The sequence below is a fragment of the Patagioenas fasciata genome, chromosome 2 (assembly GCF_037038585.1).
Source record: "Patagioenas fasciata isolate bPatFas1 chromosome 2, bPatFas1.hap1, whole genome shotgun sequence".
NCBI classification, from domain to species: domain Eukaryota; kingdom Metazoa; phylum Chordata; class Aves; order Columbiformes; family Columbidae; genus Patagioenas; species Patagioenas fasciata.
In genome coordinates, this window is record NC_092521.1 from 121252614 (window position 1) to 121272906 (window position 20293).

The 20293-nt window shown below is 43.2% G+C and overlaps 2 protein-coding genes across 6 annotated transcripts in view; one reads left to right on the forward strand and one right to left on the reverse strand.

Moving 5' to 3' along the window:
- LOC136098503 (trafficking kinesin-binding protein 1) overlaps positions 1-3731 on the reverse strand; it is a 132766-nt gene extending 129035 nt beyond the window's left edge. Inside the window, exon 1 of the mRNA XM_071804853.1 lies at positions 3504-3731. The gene's annotated coding sequence lies outside the window, so the exon portion shown is untranslated. The remainder of the gene's footprint in view (positions 1-3503) is intronic.
- A 9043-nt stretch (positions 3732-12774) lies between these two features.
- The window catches only part of ULK4 (unc-51 like kinase 4), a 241692-nt gene continuing 234173 nt past the window's right edge, over positions 12775-20293 (forward strand). For 4 of the 5 annotated variants that reach the window (XR_011737700.1, XM_065831135.2, XM_071804862.1 and 1 more), the window contains exons 1-3: positions 13020-13144; positions 16582-16730; positions 19751-19850. Coding sequence is in view for 4 of the 5 variants with exons in the window: in XM_065831135.2 (XP_065687207.1) it covers positions 16593-16730; positions 19751-19850 (238 nt within the window). In the remaining variant the exon portion in view is untranslated. Of the gene's footprint in view, positions 12848-13019; positions 13145-16581; positions 16731-19750; positions 19851-20293 lie in introns of those variants that run through there. The other variant, XM_065831136.2, reaches the window with a different exon arrangement.

The following is a 20293-nucleotide window of genomic DNA, read 5'->3' on the forward strand; positions in this document are numbered from 1 at the left end:
TACAAAGCTCAGTACATTAAGTGAGCTGCCTACAAATGAGATGCAATAGCTGTCATCCAGTGAGCAGAAACCATTTATCCTACTTACTATGTTTTTATGATACCTCTGAAGGCCACTTGGCATGCAGCCGCTACTGGGAATGTATCCCTTTTAACAGCCCTTATGCAACACATGAGTAACAATCTCATTCACAGCAGAAACGAGGAACAATATGAATGTCACACAGGAAGATCCCATTAGGCCCTTGGTCATTTTACATGCAATTTAAGTGTATCTATTGTTTAATCTTGATCTTGGTGGCACCACTAAGCTTCCTTCAGAGGCAGAACTGCAGCATACATTGGGATAGATGGATAGTTAGTTCAAAAGGAAAACACAGCTGTAATAATAGTTCTCTGACCAACAAGCTAAAACACAGCTGCCAATTCCATATTTTAGTTACGGGGACTTCCCACATCATACTGGTCTGTCAGCTTTTGCATTAGTATGGAAGTATTGTGAAATAAGCAGTGCATGAAGTCAAATGACAGTTCTGTGAGAGTTAAAACGGTGCTATTCAAAAAGTTACACAGGTGAAGTAACCAGCCTAATATTGGAGATTTATTAGATGGGGCATCCATTTTTGCAAACAGAACAGTCATTAATGAGGCAGGGGGAGAGGTATCTGTTTCAAAATTTGAAGCAAAGAACACATTTTTTGCAAACTAACAAGAAACATTCCACCAACTTTGATTTGAGTGTCACTCACAAAATACAAAATCCAGACAACACAAAACAAATTATGTCCTGCAAATGCTATTTCTGACCCTAGAAGCAGGAGCACTGAACTACCCCAATCCTGCAAAACAAAGAAAATTTTAAAGACTTTGGAAATAAATAGATTTCAAATAAACATAACTCATACACTGCCTTTCCCCTGATTACCTCCCCTTTCTCAAAGGAATTTTTAAGTAGCACAGGAAACTGTTAAGAAGAAAAACACATACAACTTTTAAAAAGGGTGAAAGGTTTGTTTTTAACTTCTGGTCTTTTGATATTGCAGATGCTGCCTAAATATCACTCATTCTGAGAATTCTTTCTATTAGAACTACTAGGAAAAAAAAAAAAAGTATCTTGCATTTAGCTTACTGGACATCACAGCAGACAAAATGGGAAGTTTCAGCATTTTCCCCAGTACTAATTTCATGTTTATACAGTGACAACGGTAAGAAACAATGGTATTGATCAAATGCACATTTCAAACAAATATTTAACTTGCACTCATTTCTACAACATCAATCTCATTCTTCTATCCCAAAGCAGATTAGCTACAATATTTCAAAACTCAAAAGAAAATCCTCAGAGGACACGGAAAGGTTAGGATCAAATGACATCTACAAAGGTAGCTTGTAATCTGTTACAGGAGACAAGAATGGGTGAAGCAGCAAGGAGCTCAGGTGTGAGCTGCAGCAGAGAGGAACAACAGTAGCTCCAAGCAGTTCCATACAAATCTTTTCCATCTGATCTTGCTTTCTGGTACATGAACATTCACTTACTCCCATCAACTCTCACCTGCCTTGCACAAACTGACAATGCCAAGTTAACAGCCATTAATATAAAACTTGCAGGTCATGTGCTGGTACTGCTTCATTAGTCAGGACTCTGGATTAAACCAGTCAGAGGCTGAGAGGTTGTAACAACAACTTCAGATTTCAGTAAGATTTTATGCATACACATATCAAACACAGAACACTACATATATAAATTGTATGTGCCTAACCACATACAATGGTTCCTCAACATACTGATGTGCTACCCTGTGCTGTAGAACAGGCACCAAGCTCAGTTAAGAACGACAAGATTTTTTATTAGTAGTTGGTTTTTTTGTTGTTCTGCATTTGTTTGTTGTTGTAGTGGTGGGGTTTTTTTAATGTTGGGGAGTTTTTTTTGGCGGGGGGCGGGGGGAGGTAGGTGTGTTGGTTTTGTTTGTTTTTCTTCCACGAGATCCAGAGAGATTCCCCTTATTTCCACTATTGGCATCCACCATATAGTTAACTCCACTAGCAAGTGGGAGTTCATTCATGCAGCCAACAGAAACTTCAGTTTTACTTCAACAGAAATTTAAATGCTATCCACACATACAGCTGTCTGGTCTTAACTCACTAGCTCATCTTAAAAGTTGAAAATAGTTGCCTTCCATTAAGATTTTTACCCTTCTGGTTTTCCTCCCTTATAACGATGCTCATTTAAATCATGATTACAGCTATTATTTCTCTGTTTTTAAGATAATTTTCTTATGTGCTTCTAAAATTATTTTCTTATCTGTTGTCACCATAGGTTGCTCTGGCTCAATTAAAGCAGGTTACAGTGCCTCAGAGAAGGCATAGCTTTGTGAATATGGTTCCAGGGCTGGGGGACAACACTCCTTCCTCCAAGCTTCTTAAAAAACTCCAGACGAGCCCTAGCAGGAACGAGCATATCTAAAAGTGCTTCACTTCCAGTATGGTCAGAAGCCATTATTTACAGTATATAAAACTGTATAACACACAGCAGCATAACATGCACATATGGCAAACTGGTCATCATAACTGCTGTTTATTTTGGTTTTGTTTCAGCTTGTTGTTGTTGTTGCTTTCCTGATTGCTAAAACCATTACACCCACAATTTAATCTCAGTGGACTGAAAGGTTCAAATAAGGTTACAGATTGTGAGACCAAGCAATGTGTCCACACAGGAGACTTCTCCCAAAGTCTGAGCAAGGAAGGAAAAGAAGCCTGGCCTCCCACCCTCTAAAAGATATTCCACTTTTTGACATTTTGTACTATTCCCTAATTTTGCATGAAAAAAAGCTCATCTAAACATGAAGTTCAAAACCATCAGCTGCAAACCAAAGCAGACATTAACATTTCGAACTTGAAAAAAATTAAAAAGAAAAATTTTAGTAATTTTAAATAAAACTATACCTCCAAAAGCTATCTGTAATCCTTGATCCTAAAGAAACCAAGTTAATATATTGATGTCCCTCCCCAATGGCTAGTAAAGCTATTTCTATTAGCAGAGTTCCTTCTAAGTGGCAAGAGCAGCAGCAGTTTACCTGTAAATAATTCACGGGCCAAATTTTGCAAGCGATTCTTGACCTTCGGCAAACAATCAGACCCAACTGCCTCTTTCCTTTAAAGGGGAGGAAGGGACAAAGCAGCGCAGGCACCAGAGGCACGGCGCTCCGCCCGCCCCCGAGCAAGCCGGCTGTGAAGGTCGCCTCGTTGCCCCCGGGCTGCGGCGGCCCCAGGAGGAGGAGCCGCTGCACCTTGTTCACCCACCCGTTTCGCTCCCCGGCGAACGGAGCAGGCCTCGCCCGCGCAACGCCACGGCGGCCAGACCGCCCCCGTCCCGCTCACCTGAGGGACAAGCGGGGACAGAGGCAGCCGCACCGGTCTACCCCTCCCTGCCCACGCGCCGAACCGTTACATGCCACAGGGCGACGCGCGGGCACCTGTGTCCGCCCCCTCGGCCCCGCCACTCACCCCGCTCCGGGCCCCCCGGGCGCGCACGCCGCCAACGGCAGCGGGGGACGGGCGGCGGCGCCCCCGCGGGCCGGGGGAGCCTCGCTGCCGGCGGCGGCCACCTCCGGGCTGCTGTTCCCCTCACCGCTCGCCCCCGGCCCGCGCCGCTGAGGGGCCGCGGCGTGCGGCGCAGGCAGAGCGCTGGGGGTGCTGTGGCCGGCTGGCTGCTGCTTCTCCTTCCTCCTGCCAGCGCCTCATGTGCGCTCCTCCCTGGTCTCTCCGCCTGGGCCGCCGCCGTTCCAGTTCCCCGCTCTCAAACGACGCCCAGGAACCGACACAAATCCCGCCCGCCGGCCGGGTAGCAGCACACGTGGGGCAGCTGCCGATCGCTCTCCTCGGCCGCTGTTGAGCGCGGGGCTCTTCGCTGGTCTTTACCCGGGCCGTGCGGCCTCTTCGGGAGGCGGGGCGGCGCGGACACCTAGGGGGCTGTGGCACCGCCCGCCGCCGGGGGGGCAGCAGGAAGGGGAGAGCTGCCGCTGGCCGCCACCTCGGAGGCCGCTAGCGCGGCAGTCGCAGCGCTCCCCGCCGACCCCCCCCCCTCCGCCCCCCGGCGGCCATTACCTCATGGCCCAGCCCTGCCGCGGAGGAGGGGCCGCGCGTCGCTCAGCAACCGGTCCCCTGCCGCGGCCCAGGCCTGCGGGACGGGCTGCCCGGTGCCGCCCCCGAGTGGGACTCTCCGCAGCGGGAGGCGTTTGTCGGGGCGAGGAGCAACCTGAAGGCTGCCGCGGGCAGCACTGCCCGCTGCCGCTTGTCCCGTCCCGGGCGGCGGACCGCTCGCCTTGCAAGTAACGCACCGCTGCTTCGACCGCCCTGCCCGCGGCCAAACGCCTCCCGGCCTTTGGCGCTGTGGTTGCTGCGCCGGGACCCCTCCTCACAGCAGCCAGGGTGAGGGGTGCTGGGCCCGCGCCGCCCTCGGGCTGCCGCCGCCCCGACACGGCCGCCGTGCTCCGCGGCTTGAGGAAGGTGTAGCTGGGTCGGTAGCGGTCACGCGAAGCGACCCGGGCCGGTTTGGGAGGCGCAGGGGGACCCGCTGCGGTGCGGGCCTCGCCAGGCGACAGGGGCCGCTATGCCCGGCCCTTCGTCCGCTCACCCCGCTGTTGTTCTGCCAAGTGTTGAGATTTCTGCCGGAGAAAGACCCTACTCTTTGCGCTGCCTTGGCCGTCTCGCTTTTGAAAGACCCGGACCGGTGCAGCCGGCTGGCTGCCCCGGCAAGCTGCTCCTGGGTTTGCTAGGGTGCATGCTAGAGTGCTGCCTGCCTGACCTGGGCAAAAAAGCTTGAACAACACCCCGGCCAAGCACCCAGCCAGGCTGCAGGGAGGCTGGTGGACAGAAATACTGACATGGGAATAGGGGAGAGGGTTGCCATGAAAGTTAGGCATTCAAAATACGTCTTTCTTCAAGTTTGGTGGAGAGGAACCTTGCCCATGGCCTCCTGGAGGCGAAAGTTAAGATGTATTAGATGCCAAAAAATCCCCAAAAGAAAAGACTTGTCATTCATGTCTCACTGACAGAGAAAGGCTTCAGTTTGGGTTCTTAGTAAATCTAATTTAAAAAAAAAAGGCCAGAGGAAATCACAACTTCTTATTTCTGCAGCTCAGAGAACTAGTTGTTGGAGGAGGCTTTGATGGTTTTTGTTTACCACCAAGGGAAGAACAGAATTGTGTCCAAGATTACAGCTGGTAAGACAAAAAAGTTGCAGTCGTGCTGGGGACAGGATTCCGGAAGTGTGGGATGTGTGTTAATCTCAAATGAGGGCTTGACCCTGAATGACCCATAAGAAGAAATGATCCAACGCTTTCCAGATGCAAACAAAAGAGAGTCACAGATGGGGATGTGCTTGGGTGACAGAGAAAAGGGGAGGCATCTTACAAGGGAAACAGAGGATTCACAGGTGCCTGCCGAACAGGCATGTGTTCAGGGCAGATCCTTTGGAAGTGACTAAGGGTGCAGTTAGATGGGACATGTGAGTCAACCCAGGAGCTTGCTGCTGCCGAAAATAGCAGGCTGCTCTCCCCACTTCTCCCCTGGAGGAGCCAGGCACTCCTGGGTTTCCCAGGAGCTGGTTCCTCTGGTGCTTCGGATTCCTCAGTGAGTGACTCAGATTACTAATCTGACAGAGAACTAATTTTTTTTTTTTTTAATGTCAGTTTTCTGCCAGATCAAGTGAACTAAACAGCTTCACTGTAAGGTCATTAAAGTATCAGGAGGGAGCACAACGGAAGAGTTGAAACCATATGTCTGGGAGGAACAGGACCATCCCTTTGGTAACACTGCACTCTTAAATCATCTTGGTAGTCTCCTCTAACACCTGCCTAAAATAGAAACTTACTTTTGCTGCTAGGAAGTCTAGCACTTAGGTATCATTCAAAAGGTTGGTCTCTTCCACTTTTCACCACCAGCTGAGTCGTCCGATTGCTTTCTTTGTGCCCAGTCTTGTATACATGTGACCCTAGAGCTAGCCAGCGAGCAAGCTAAATTAGGAGGCTTTAAAAAAGGATAGGTTTCTGATTAATTCTTGAAATAGCTAACAATGGAGTCAGATGAGTGACAGAGGTTGCCCAAGAGAAGGAACAAGCGTGTGCGGTTGCAAACAAGGAATGGAGCCTTTCGGCAGTAGCTAGGCGCTTGTTATAATGTGTAACATAAGCACAAGACAGCAGTGAGGAGGAAGGGTCTGTACAGTGAAGGAGAAGTAGTTTTGAGGAACAAAGTTTGCTCTGTGCTTTACAGCAAGTCAGTGAGAAGCAGGAAAAAAGCAAAGATAGGCTGGTAAGGGACTTTAGTAAAAAGTTCCACAGAAACAGAGGAAGACACACAACAGAGGCATCTTGGAATCAGAGCCCAGGAAGAAAATCCGATGTTGAGAAATAAAAACAGAAAACAGAGATGATCTGCAAGCATAGAAAAGTGAAGATCCACACCAACAACAGAGAGAAACAAGTCTGTGTGACCAGAGATTTCTTGTTGAGCAGAAGTCCCTCACAGTGGGACAAATGGCAATGACCTGCACTAATACACAAACACAGTGTGTGAAAGTACGTTGGTGGAGAGAACCTGCTGCTATGGGACTGCCAGCCCCTCGCATGCACTGATCAGGGCATGTGGTAGCAGTTGTTTGGTGGCTGCTGTACCAAATCCTCCTTATGATTTTTTGTTGCATGGTGCTGTAGTACATATAAGTATACTCTGTTGCATTCCTACTGCTATCTCACTTTGTCCACCTAGTAATTCCAAAGCTGGCAATTGACATGGTAACCAGCTAAATTTTAAGAAGTTTTGTAGATTTCTCTGCTGTTTTCGTTATCCCTTCCATTTCCTCTCTCTTCTTGATTATCACATATTTATCACATTCTCAATTTTGCTTCCTTGATTACATCTCTAGAAGAGACCTTTTTCTGCCTTGCTAAAATAGAAGACTTCTCAAATATACTCTTCAGTCAGCATGCTGTTGTTTTTCTTGCATGTTCCTCACTTGCTGTCTCTAGAACTTCTTTTATAGTCCCTGTAAAACAATCAAAGAATACATTGTTGCTTTAAAAGCATTTGAAAACAGTTACAGAAATCTCTGGTTAGTTTACCAGCTGAAGATCACATTTGCAGCTATGATTGTACAGTAGGATGGTTTTAGTCTCAGAGAATAAATTAATTGCAATGGGCATGAATAAATGATCTGAGAAAAAAAAATCACAAATGCATATCCTAGGAATGTGTTTCTGGGTTGCTGGGTCATGGATTTAAGAAGTAAGGAGTTATGCTGCTTCCTGTTTTTGTTCTTCCTGCTGATACCTGGTGTTACTGGCCCCATTTATCACACTTTTATATCACTGTGGACTAAGTAATGCTGAAAGTCCTTTAAAAGGGTCTATGAAGCGTCTGTATAACACTGCCTGTACAACATATTTTCTTGTTTAAATGGTGTTTTCTGTAAAGCTAACATTGGTTTTACTTGAATATCAAAACACAGAATCCTGAAAGTTGTCCTACTGAGCATGTGAAAATTAAAAGTGTGAGTACTTTTGATAATTTTTGTATGTTTTGTTTTAGTTTTGTTTTACAACAGGCTATGCAATGTTGCCTTTTTCTGGAAGAATCAAATCAGCAGAAAAGCTTTTCTTGCTCAGAGCTCTATGCTTCCTTCAGTGAGCATCAGTCAGCACCAATGCTTTTTACTTCTTCAACTGTTCCTCTACTGGAAATTTCATTCATCTAAAGGGGCTGCATCTTTCAGGAGCAATTATGGCATTGGTCTGAAGTGTTATCGTGACTCTGACGTAAGGAAGGCAGACACATGTAACTTGAAAAAGAACACAAGAAAAATGAGAGGCTAAATCAGAAAGTGAAAGTTTGTGGACAAGCTAAAGCATAAACACTAGCAAAGGAAACAAATAATGTGAAGGTTAAAAGGTCTTAAGGAGAAAATTCATTAAAAATGTCCTGTATAGAGAGGATCATATATAATAATTATGGCAAAAGAAAGCATTATTCCAGAGTTTACAGTCTGAAAAAACATGAAGAAAGCAAACAGTGACTCAGAGGATGCGGTTTTGCACACATTTGACATTAATGATATGCAAGTTGGAATAAAGAGTTTGTGAAGCTCAGATGAAGACAAGTACACAAACAAAGAGGAAATTAAATGCAAGATAGTGGGATAATGATAAATGTACCAAGCATGCATTTGGCAATAAAAGGGAAAAAAAAAAGTGCAATCAGGCAAAGCCAAATGAAAATTACACTATGGAATGATGACAATACCTTCAAGACATTGTCAATTCTAATCAGGATGCAAAACATATCCGGAGTATACAGGCTGAATCTTCAGAATATGCAACAAAATAGCCATTGCTTTCTACAGAAACAATGAATCTGTATACTCAATTGCAGAGCATTTGACTCTTACATGAGTTGAAATTGCTTTAGGTATTTGAAGAAAATGGGATGTGCTCCCAACATGTTATACCTAGAACAGATGAAAGTAATTCAAATAGTACAGCATCTGCTTTACACACTATCTATTGTGTTAGAATAAGAAATAACTTGAAACACTGAAATAGTCAGGTAAAGAAAGCATCACTAACAATCTTACATAATCTAAAAATTACATAAACAGTATGATAGTCATTGAAAAAGCAAGATTTTTTACAAGGTCTATTTGGCCGTCTTTCCTGAATGAGCAATGTAGTCATCTCATTGTATTTGGGAAGCCAGCAGGGACACTTTGGCATTAGGAATACTCTTAGTGAACCTTACAGCACAGGAATATCAGCTCTGGCAGCCAGCCTTACCAATCAGCATCAGAGCTGATGATACTCAGGAATGTGATAAGAAGAACGCCTGGCAGAAACTGTGGTAGTCCATAACAACCCCATCTCGTTAGTCGATAAAACTAAATACAAACAACAAAGAGAGAGGAAGTTGGTTTTGACTTCAGTATCACATGCAGAGCAGTTGCTGACTTCCCAAAGCACCACAAGGATTTTGGGAAGGTAAAAGGAGCTTGTAGTATGCCAGCCTTTAAAGATATTAAGTCAGTATTAAGATTTGCAGACTATTTTACCACATCTCTTTCAAACCTTTGACATATGCAAAGCATTGAGAACATTATGGAGGAAGACGCAACACAAACATGCTATGCATGCAGTGTTTATTGGTGACAAGTTGATCCAGTGAGGTGAGATCGGGACCCTGTTCTTACAAAAGAAACCACTGGTAGTTTTTGCATCACCTGATGAAACACATTGGCAAGGACTGTTTTGCAATAATGTTTCCACAGTCAAAAGGTCAACTCCACGACTGAGAAGAGAAGTTCCCAAACAGAAAAATCCCAGAAGCTACAAAAATAATTTGAAAAATCAATGCTGCTCCAAATATCAGCAGCATATGGTACTGAAACTGTAACGTGAATTTAGGTAATGACTTTGAGAAGGACCACTGAACACAGAAGCCTTGTACCAGAAAAACAAGGTGGCTAACTCACAGTATGAGAATTGTAATGTTACCACAGAAATCCAGAAATAAAGAAAAACACACAAAGTTTCACTCAAACAATGAAAGGATGTGCTAGTTTCAAGAGGATGTTGGAAAAGAATCTGAGAATAAAAATCACAAGATAAAGATGTGCTTATGTTCATGTCCATTGTTCCACTAAAAAGATCGAAGACCAGAAAAGTGGCCCCATGTACCTCCCAGGAATGACAGAATTGTCAAAGCAAATGCAACATAAAAATACTGTATACAAGCAACTGAATCATTATACTCAGGATACCGAGAATAGAAACTCTCTTGAGAATGGGGTCAGTCTAGAATAGAAAGAAACAAGATGTACTAGCAAGATGGGCTGCAGCATGAGTAATCATGATAGCTGTGAGAAAACACAGTACATGTGGCAAAATAAAACAAGTGTATAGCAACTTCAACAGGCATTAGAGCAAACTAAAGAACAGATCTTCTTACCAAAGGAAAACAAAACATGGAAACACGCCTTAGTATTATAGGCTACTAGTTAGACTTTTGGGAACCACACAAAATGCCAGAGGCTTCCATAGTATCTATTGAGGATAGAGCAGCAAAGTGTTTAAACATTCCTGAACTATGTGGTTTCAGTCACAAGATCTTAGTTTACCTTAAATTAGATCATATATTTATTTGAGAACAAGAATTTGATTACGTCTGACTGTCCCATACAATAGCCAGGCCAATAGCAAAGCTGAGTTTGCTGTACAGATTGCTAAGAGTATTGAAATTGTGCAAAGAGCAGAGAGAATATTTTGCATTCCGTTCTTGAATGTTGAAAATATTCCCACAGAAAAGTTTACTGCAGTTGAGTACAATGCTTGAAGTCATGTTTAGTAGTAGACTAAAGGACTGAAAGACTAAAACAGCAAGAAAATGGCTAAAGATAAGTCTCATAATCACAGCCCTGATTTGTATTTGTATTTGTATTTAGATTAGTAGTTCAAGATTACTCTTGTACTGGAAGCAAGTGACATGCTTGAAGAGAGAATTCCTGACTCTTATACCAAATCAAAGGGAAAAATTACCCATCTGGAGTGTATTGAAATTGTGTATCCAGATGGTAAGAAAGATACAGGCACACAGTGAAGTGTATATCAGCAATAAAAAAGTGCCATAGTTCCTAACTAACAGGTGATGGAAAAAAAGAGGGGTATATGTTAACATATCCCCGTGTCTGCCTTTAATTACACTGAAATTCTTCATCATGAAGACATTTAATTTGAAAAGCTATGAATCTCTGGCTTGTTTGTTATTAAAGCATTTTTGTGTTTCTCTCCCTGCACTGTGTAATGTTATTGTCACTATTATATGAAGTTTTCAACAGACTTAGAGTTCATACCATCTTACTCTTCCAAAATGGGATATTTACCCTCCTTGCATTAAAACAATCCCTAACTTGCACTAATTTAACAGAAAGCTCTACATAGGACAAACACTGGAAATTTGGAAGCAAAAGAAGTAATTTGGTAGTTACTGTGCTTTAGTTTTGTTCTCTTGAACAGGGACAACAAAATTAGGTGACTTTTCTAAGGTCTGCCATGGAACTGCTGTCAGCACCTGTTCTGTGATTGAGCTCAGATTCTATTCCTTCTTTATATCAACCACCCTCATCAGAACCAAATATAAAATGCACTGTTTTCTAAAATCTAAATAAATGTTGCTTCAAAGCATACTTTTCTTGTGCTTACTAAAAGAAACTAGGTGACATCTACTTATGCATTGTTTGTTTATATCTAGTCAACTACTAATTTACATTGAAAAGAAATGGAAAATTTATATTGCTTGTGCAGTTTCAAAGCTGTAGCTTCAGTGGTAATTACAGATCAACTCTGTGATTGCTGAAAACATGTGCTTCAAAATAGACAGGGTCCGAATTTGTTAAAAGTAAGCAATTTTGCCATGCATACGCACGTGATATTTTTCAGTGCTTAGGGGTCCTGTCGATTCTATGGGGTTATCCAATAAACCAGCAGAAATTATACCTGTGTGCAGCACTGAACTCTTACCAGTTTTTGCAGACTCTCTATCAAACCGCTCAACAGCTGAACAGTGACAAAATATTTGACAGCCTGTGTTAACTAATGAAGCTTCATTTCCTCCAGATCTGTGCTTTGTGTCTACAGCCTTTGCTGTCTGAGGAGGTATAAAAGAAAACTGAAGCATTTCTTGCAGAAAGCACTTTTCTGACATCCCTCTCCCAAATAGGGTAATGGTGGTGGTGGATTTTTTTGTGTGTGCATGTGGTGCTGAGGGTGTGTAAGTTTGTTTTTCCCGTATTAGGTTGGTTTTCATTCATACTGAATTTTTTCCTCCAGTGGGGGTAAAAAACCTGACCGTCTGTTATCACACAGCCTAAAGAAACATTGAATCTTTCCTGTTAACTATACAACTTCTTTTGTCAAATGTGGTTGCAATGGACCGATGGGTTCAAAACTGTCAGGAGGTCAAGGTGAAGGTGGGGCAATAGGTAGAATGTAATTCTTTACGAATTTGCTCTAGAAAGCCACACCAAATGTCATTAAATGTTTTGTCCCGCAAGAGAAAAGTATACTTGACTTTTTCAAGGGTTTTACAAAACCCAAACCAACCAACCAAAAAAAAAAAAAAAAACAAAACCAAAACCAGACCACCCTAGGATAATAAATAAAGTGAAAAGTCCACTGCTAAAAATGGAAACTATTTATTTCAAGGGCAAAATGTTGTCATAACAAAGTGTCTCTCAATTAGGCGTTTGCCTCGCCCTCCCCGACCGTTAGCCCGCCATTGGCGGTTGCCTGGCAACCGGGCGGCTGCGCCCCTAACGCCCCGCCCACTTGGACACGTGCTGCTTCCCTCGCCCCCACCCCAGCGACCCCGCCCCGCAACATCCGGGAACTCCCCTCTAGCCCGATACCAGTGGACCCGCTCTGACGTATCCACCTCCTGGCCCAATAGCGGCTCCGCTCCGTTTCCGGCGTCTGTCCCGGTGTCCTGGATACGGGCGCGGGGTTGCGACCATCCGAGCAGGGCGTGGGGGGGGGAGGGGATAGACCCCGGTGGAACCTGGCGGTGTCTTGTTGCTACAGTAAGGGAAAATAAAACAGCTCCCGGAGTCACTTTGGCTGTTGTGCCGATGCCCCTCCCGCTGGGTGTATTTTATGGCGCGCAGGGACGAGTTTCCCCTCGCGACACTTCCAAATCCGTCCTCCCTTCTATTTGGCCATGGGACACTCCGGCCTGGGGGCGCGGTTCCGCCGATTTCGGTTGATGGCGGCGGCGCGGCGGCTGTAACGCTGCCTGGTTGCCCACAGGTACGGCTGTCGCTTGCCACCCGTTCCCCGCGGACGGCTAACGGCCGTTAGCTGCCGGGACGCGCACGTGCCTAACGCCCCACCGCCCCGCTTGTGAGGGGCGCGCGCAGGCAGCCGCCCGCCCCCTTCCCCTCAGCGGTCTCTGCTCCCGCCCTGGCCAGGGACCCGCCGCCATAGGCCTTGGGTCTGAGGGCAAGCTCGGACCTCGGGGTGGCTGGTACTCTCCAGTGAAGGCTTCTCGAGGAGCTGGATGCTCGCCAGATATCCTTTCTTATGGCACCCTCACCTCTGCTGCAGGTGAGCCAGGAGGCTGCTGTGTCCCAGGGGCTGCAGTGCCACACCTCAGGCCTGCCAGGCTGCTGACAGAGCTTTGACTGCAGGAGATCTCAGCTCTGCTCAGAGTGTTCTGGAAATTCTCTCACCAAGAGAAGGAAGAAAAGCTGCTGGAACCGTGTCTCTTTGGTGGTGTGATTCTGTATCCTGCCCAGAACAAATATGGTTCCCTTGGCAGCTAAGTTTGCTGCTTTGGGTACTTCTGTGGAGTTACGTACTTGTTTCACTACAGATGGTGGTGTGACAGGCTTCCACAGTAGCTATCTCATCCTGAGATACTTATTTTCACTTTTTGTGTAGTTTAATTTGATTTATTTGCACTTTATTTCAGAACTGATGAATGTTTTCCAGCTGTTGAAAGTCTTTCATGGATCACTCTCCCTTGGCTGGCTTACTGAAATGATAGCATAGCCATTACTGTTCAGATTGAGGGATGCGAGATTGGATGTTTCTCTTTTGCCAACAGCCTCTTGCAGAGCTGTTAATGGAGACCTTGTTTGCAAGTACTGCCAGTCATGAGGTAGCAATGAAGGCTTCTCTGTCCCATGACCATGACTACTCCATTCCAATGTGCATTTGCATGTCATTGGTCTTGCTTTTGTCAGATAACCAGATATTTCTGTACTTGTCATTGAACCTGGGATACATTCAGATGGTTTGTTGCATAAGTGGATGATAATGCCTTTCATACGACCAACATGAAGGTGTCTTCCATCATCCAGTGCATATATGCTTCAGTCTTGTGATGAGATGCACGTGTCAGATTTGAAACATTCTTGGGAAAGAAGTAAGGAGTGCAAGGAAAGGGTTGTGGTCTTAAACTTTGTAGAGGGAGACTGTGGGTTGGCCGTCTCTTTTGAGAGATACATTTCTATGGCATTACTGTTTTGGAAATTTTGGTAGTAGAGGAAGACATTTTTGGTATTTTTTGTTTTTGAGCTGTCCAGAAAAAGAACATAAAGTATGGTGCAATGATCTACATTAATCAGAAAAGGGAAGTAGGGAAATAGAGACCTCATCTGTTCTGATGTATCTTTGTGCCTTATTTGGGGATGTATGACAAAGTAACAATTATATAATTACCTTGTTCTCATAGATAGCAATAGAAAAAACCCCAAACATTCCTCTGTTATGCTGGCTTTACCCACTTGTCTGCTTAGTGCTCAGTAAAATGAAACTAGTTTTCAATATCAATCTCAAGGCTTTTTAATTGTAATGGTGAGATTCTTTCTTCCTTTGGGAGGAAAACTTCTGTCTTGTATTACTATCTTTGATAAAGGAAATCCTGAAATTATGAGGTTCCTATGTATGTTGTAAATTCTTGATCATCTGTGTGATACTTAGCACCTGGCTGATGTTCTGGCATGAACCAGTATTTTAGTGATAGATGCTTGGTTGTCTGCTGCAGCTCAATAATGCTTGCTTTATTGTATTTTCACTTGAAGTCCTGTCTGAAAACTCAGAAATTCTTTAATTTTTATTTTGGTCTTCAGTTTGTCGCTCTGGGAGCTTTGTGTCTCATGGAAGAGGTGAAGTGAAGTTTAGTTTATGGCTTATGATTAGGCATTTGGCAGCTGTACTGCTTAAGCAGCCCTTCCTTTTTATCCTTGCTGATCATTCCCATTGCTCCAATATGCTGCTTTTCTATGGGTGTAGGATACCTACATTGAGAAGTGGTCTCATTGAAGAAAAAACAGCAGTTTTATAAACAAAATGGAAAAAGCGCATTGGAGCCCCAGTGCCCTAATTGATAAAGCACTGGCCTCCTAAGCCAGGGCTTGTGGACTAGAGTCCCACTTGCGGTAGTGCCCTCCCACCAGGTGCCTCTGTTCAACAGGCATGAGGCCCTGGATGGGGAATGCAGCAATTTGAGGAATAGGGGGAGTCAGTTCCTTGCTGCACAGCCTAGAAGGACAAGGGTCTGTTCCTGAATAGGAACATACCGGATGAAACCTACCAAATAGGCCTTGCAAGCAGAATTAAACTACAACATTGAGGGAGGTGGTAGGAGGTAGCATGGATTATCTTTCCTCCATCAAAAACAGCTCCTGCAAAGCAAAAAAAGGCGGGTCGTGATTACAGGTGACTCCTTTCTAAAGAGAACAGAAGGCTCAATATGCTTGACTTGACTGATGGAAACTGCCTCACTGGGGCAAGGTTAAAGCTGTAAAAAACTTACTACCCTGGTTAAGTTAAAGCCTCAGACCATTTAGGGAGATGGTTTAGTGCTAGAGTTCGGTTGTGGGTGGACTCAATGATGCTTCCAAGCAAAACGATTCTATGATGTTCTATGATGCATTTGTGTAGAGTAGATGAATTTGTGTAGAGTAGCTGGAAGAACTGGGCATCAGAGTTGAAGTCGGCCTGGAGCTGGAAGAACTAATTAGTCACTGGGGACTAGTTCACAACATTTCCTATTTCTGGAGTATACTGGTATTGGGATTCTGTATATCTGTGCTCCACAGCTAAGGAGCAGGATGGAAAACTGATAGAGAACTCAGTTGCTTCAATATTTTGCTGTCAGTTCTCCCATTGCTCCAATTATCCTCTCAGAAAATAACTGTGGAACAAAAGAATTAACCATGCTTTTATGAAAAGTATCTAACTATTTAAATGTACAAATGCCACTTCCTGGGTTTGCAACAAATGACAATTGCTGTGGTTTTTTTTTTTTTTCCAGTATGTAAATTAAAGCATATGCAATCTTGAGACAAAAATGATAGTTACAAATATAAATTCCTGTGGAACTCCCCAATTCCCACAATATAACATTGGCCAACAAATTTGCACAGCTTCTATCTTCTATCCATGAAAAATCATTGCTGCTGAGTACCATAACTGGTAAAGCTACATTTAGCTCAGCATTGGTATGAACACTAATAATCACAAAGTCCTGTGTTTTTCAGTTATGTTGATTAAATCAGTTATTTGGCATTGTGAAAAGTTGCAGGGGCATGTTTGCCTGCAGTGCCCTTGGGAAGAAATGGTAATCTTATTTGGCAAGGCTTTCTGTATAGACTATTTTCATTTGGACAGCAGTTTTACGTAGAACATAAAATTGTAAGATTGGTAGCATGATTTTTTTTTGTTTTTACAGATAAAATATTTGGAATTTGTAGCTATTTACCCATCTGTAACTCTTTGAGTATGTTAAGAGCTTTGGAAGTGGAAAATACTATTTTCTGTTCAAAAATTTGATTGTATTTCTTGAGAGGAGGCCTTCTGTCAAGTAATTATTTTCAATTTTACTGAAAGTATATAATCCCTGGTTTTAAGAGTTGGGAGAGTAAATCCTATACATCAGTGACTGTTAAATTTGAATGCATCCCCCCTCCTGCTTTCTTTAAGTGTTTATTTGTTTATGAGACTAACATCATGTTTCCAATCCATTGCCTGTAAAGCATCCTTAAACATGGAGAACTTCATTCTGTATGAGGAGATTGGAAGAGGAGATAAGACCGTTGCTTATAAAGGAAGAAGAAAGGGGACAATTAATTTTGTTGCCATTCTTTGCGCAGATAAATGCAAAAGAGCTGAAATAACAAACTGGGTAAGTGTTGTTTTTTACCTGCTAAATCTGGGAAAAGGTACAGTTTGCAAAGTCCTTGTAGCACAGGTATAGAATCGGAGAACAGTTTGAATTGGAAGGGACCTTCAAAGTTCATCTATATAAAGGTAATACAAAAGAGAATTATTTCATGCTTCTTTGCATGGAGTTTGTCACCGTTTAAATCAGCTTTATAAGATTTTTAATTCCTGTACTTCAAATAGTCTTTAATGTATTTATTTCTTATTCTGATTTTGTTCTTGTTTAAATCATATGCATATACCTATGTTTACAGGCTTGCTGTTCCTATGATATATCAGAGAACTTGTAAGAACAGTTACTTGCATGTAGTGGTTTGCTTTATTTTGTTATCAGTTTGTGAATCCAGTGGTAATAATACCTTCCAGTAGATAATCAATTTCCTGCTTACCAAGAAAAAAATACTTTTGATGAAGGAACAACATTTAAGGTAAATCAGTTCTGGTTTGTAGAAGCTTGCCAAAATTTTAGACATACCTTCGGGAACAGAAATCATAACTGATACATTTAGACATTGCAAATATTTTTCCAGTGGATAAATTTTGCTTCTGTGGAGGGTTGACCCTGGCTGGATGCCAATTGCCCACCAAGCTGCTCTGTCCCACCCCTCCTCAGCTGGACAGGGGAGAGAAAATATAACAAAAGACTTGTGGGTTGAGATAAGGACAGGGAGAGATCACTCTCCGGTTACTGTAACGGGCGAAAGAGACTTGACTTGGGGAAATTAATTTAATTTATTGCCAATCAAATCAGAGTAGGGTAATGCGAAATAAAACCAAATCTTGAAACACCTTCTTCCTGCCGCTCCCTTCTTCCTGAGCTCAACCTTCACTCCCATTTTCTCCACTTGTTCCCAGAGAGTGGGGATGGGGAATGGGGGTTGTGATCACATATTGTCTCTGTTGCTCTTTCTTCCTCACACTCTTCCCATGCTCCAGCATGGGGTACCTCCCATGGGAGACAGTTCTCCACGAACTGCTTTGGCCTGGGTCCTTCCCATGGGGTACAGTCCTGCAGGAACAGACTGCTCGAGCCTGGGTCCCCCATGGAGTCACAAGTCCTGCCAGCAAACCTGCTCCGGTGTGGGCTCTTAGCTCCATGAGGCCACAGGTCCTGCTAGAAGCCTGCTCCAACGTGGGCTTCCCATGGGGTCACAGCCTCCTTTGGGCATCCACCTGCTCCAGTGTGGGGTCTTCCACAAGCTGCAGGTGGAGCTCTGCTCCACCATGGAACCTCATGGGTTGTGGGGGGGCAACATGCCTCAGCATGGTCTTCAGCACAAGCTGCAAGGGGAATCTCTGCTCCGGTGTCTGGAACACCTCCGCTCCCTCCTTCTTCACTGACCTTGGCGTCTGCAGAGCTGTTTCACATATTCTCATTCCTCTCTCCTGCTGCTGTTCCCTAATAGTTTTTTTTTTTGTTGTTTTTTGTTTGTGGTTCCCTCCCCCCCGCCTTCTTAAATCTGTTATCAGAAAGGCACAAACACCATAACTGATGGGCTTGGCCTTGGCCACCAGCAGGTCTGTCTTGGAGACGGCTGGTATTGGCTCTATTGGACATAGGGGACATTCTAGCAGCTTCTAACAGAAGCTATCCTTGTATGCCCGTGCTACCAAAAGCTTGCCATGCAAACCCAGAACAGTTTCATGTTTTATTTCATTGTTTCACTGATAATTTATTGGGTAATTAATGGATTTTCTCAATTTAAACATTTTTTTTCTTAGAAGCATATTCATCTTAGGAAGCCTTCAGGGGTACCTTACCTCTGGTGTTAAGGAAGTTTCTTTTCCCTAGGTTTCTAGAAGCAGAGACTTAGGCATGGATTTCAGATGTTGTTCTTAAATCAGTTATTTATTTGCAAGGTACAGCATAGCGCAGCTTGAGCAGGGTGCCTCTGCTACGGGGACCTCGAGTAAAGAAAACTGTGGGCAATTATACCTTTGCAATCTAAGCTTCCCACCCCTTGCATGTCCGTTTGGGACAATTGTAAAATTAGAGTCTGAGGTCTCCCTGTTCTTCAGTGGATCCTTTTATTTTTGTCAGGTGGGTACTTTCTTGTCTCTGTGGGTAGTTGTTTGTCTTTTACCAACCAGAGCAGACGTCAATCAAAGTCTTGTCTTGTATTGTTTTGCACTTGCAGCTGGGGAGAAAAAGAAGTCCTTGTCGATAACCAAAACATTCTTAGGTTTCTCCTCTTCTTTTAGACATGCCGTTTCATTCTTTTACTTATCTCTAGGGTTATAACTCCTGCTGACAATCAAAAGCTCCTTTATCCTCCTACCTGAACAAATTCTGAGGCCAATTTTTTCTTAATGTGGCAGAAAGTTCAAAAGTTCACAGCTAGTGGCCCGAGTTACTTATGCTAAGCAAGTTCTTTGTAAGCAGTTTCTAAACAAGTCCTATGAGAAGCAGTGTATCAAATAATTCAATCAGCTAAGGCAGTCTATTCCCTAACACTCCAAGAGGATACAGAGGCTTCTGTAGTGATCAGGCCATGTAGGTGTGATAGAAAGATAGATTTCCAGGGACCCTTGAATGATTCCTTTTGCCTGATAAGATTAGGAATGGTGGAAACTTTTTTTTTTACTTCGTCTTACTGTATTCACCATATTGTTTAACACTTGTGTTCTCATTGAAAAGGAAAGTAGCAATGCACATTTCACTCTAAATTCTGATTACTAGTTTGTTACTGTTTTACTGATGCAGGAAGGTCAAATAGTGCTTATAATTTTTGGCTGGGGAACTTCCTTTTTTTTTCCTGTATATTTAAAAGCAGGTGAGTTGAGCAGTGCCTGTGGGGAAAGTTGTCTTTCCTCAACATACATGTAAAACTAAAATATTTGAATTAGAAAATAATTTGAGTGCACTGGAAAAGGTAAGAGAACAAGTGATTGATCTAGAGTAAAGTATTGTCTCTCTCCCCTGCCAGAAGTCCATACATTTTGCTTCTCCCCCAGTTAAGTATGTTAAAAACTTTCTTCTAGGTTCGTCTGACTCATGAAATCAGACACAAGAATATAGTGACATTTCATGAATGGTATGAAACAAGCAACCATCTCTGGCTTGTAGTGGAATTATGCACAGGTAAGATAAACTCAAAAGATAAAAATTACAGAGTGAGTATTTTTTAACAACTTCTTATAACTGTTTCTCCACAGCAAATACTTAGATCTTTGAAAAAGTTTAATAATTATCTGATGATTAACTTTAGAATTGAATGTATACATAAAAATGTTTTTGCTTTGGAAACATTTTTAGAAATCAATTCAAGTCATATTTCTCCTCTGCTTCAATGTATAAGTATGTTAAATGTTATCTGATGTGACATAATGTTGGATTTTAATAGCTGAAGAGATAAGGCTAATTGGGGGAACTTATAAACAAATTGTGAGTAGTTGAAGTGTAGCTACATAAAGATTACTTGAGAAGCTTTCTAATGACTGGCAGCTTTGGCATTCTCTTTTCATTTTATAGCACACAATAACAAAGAGAGCAAGGAGCAAACCAGGTTATAATGTATGAATGAC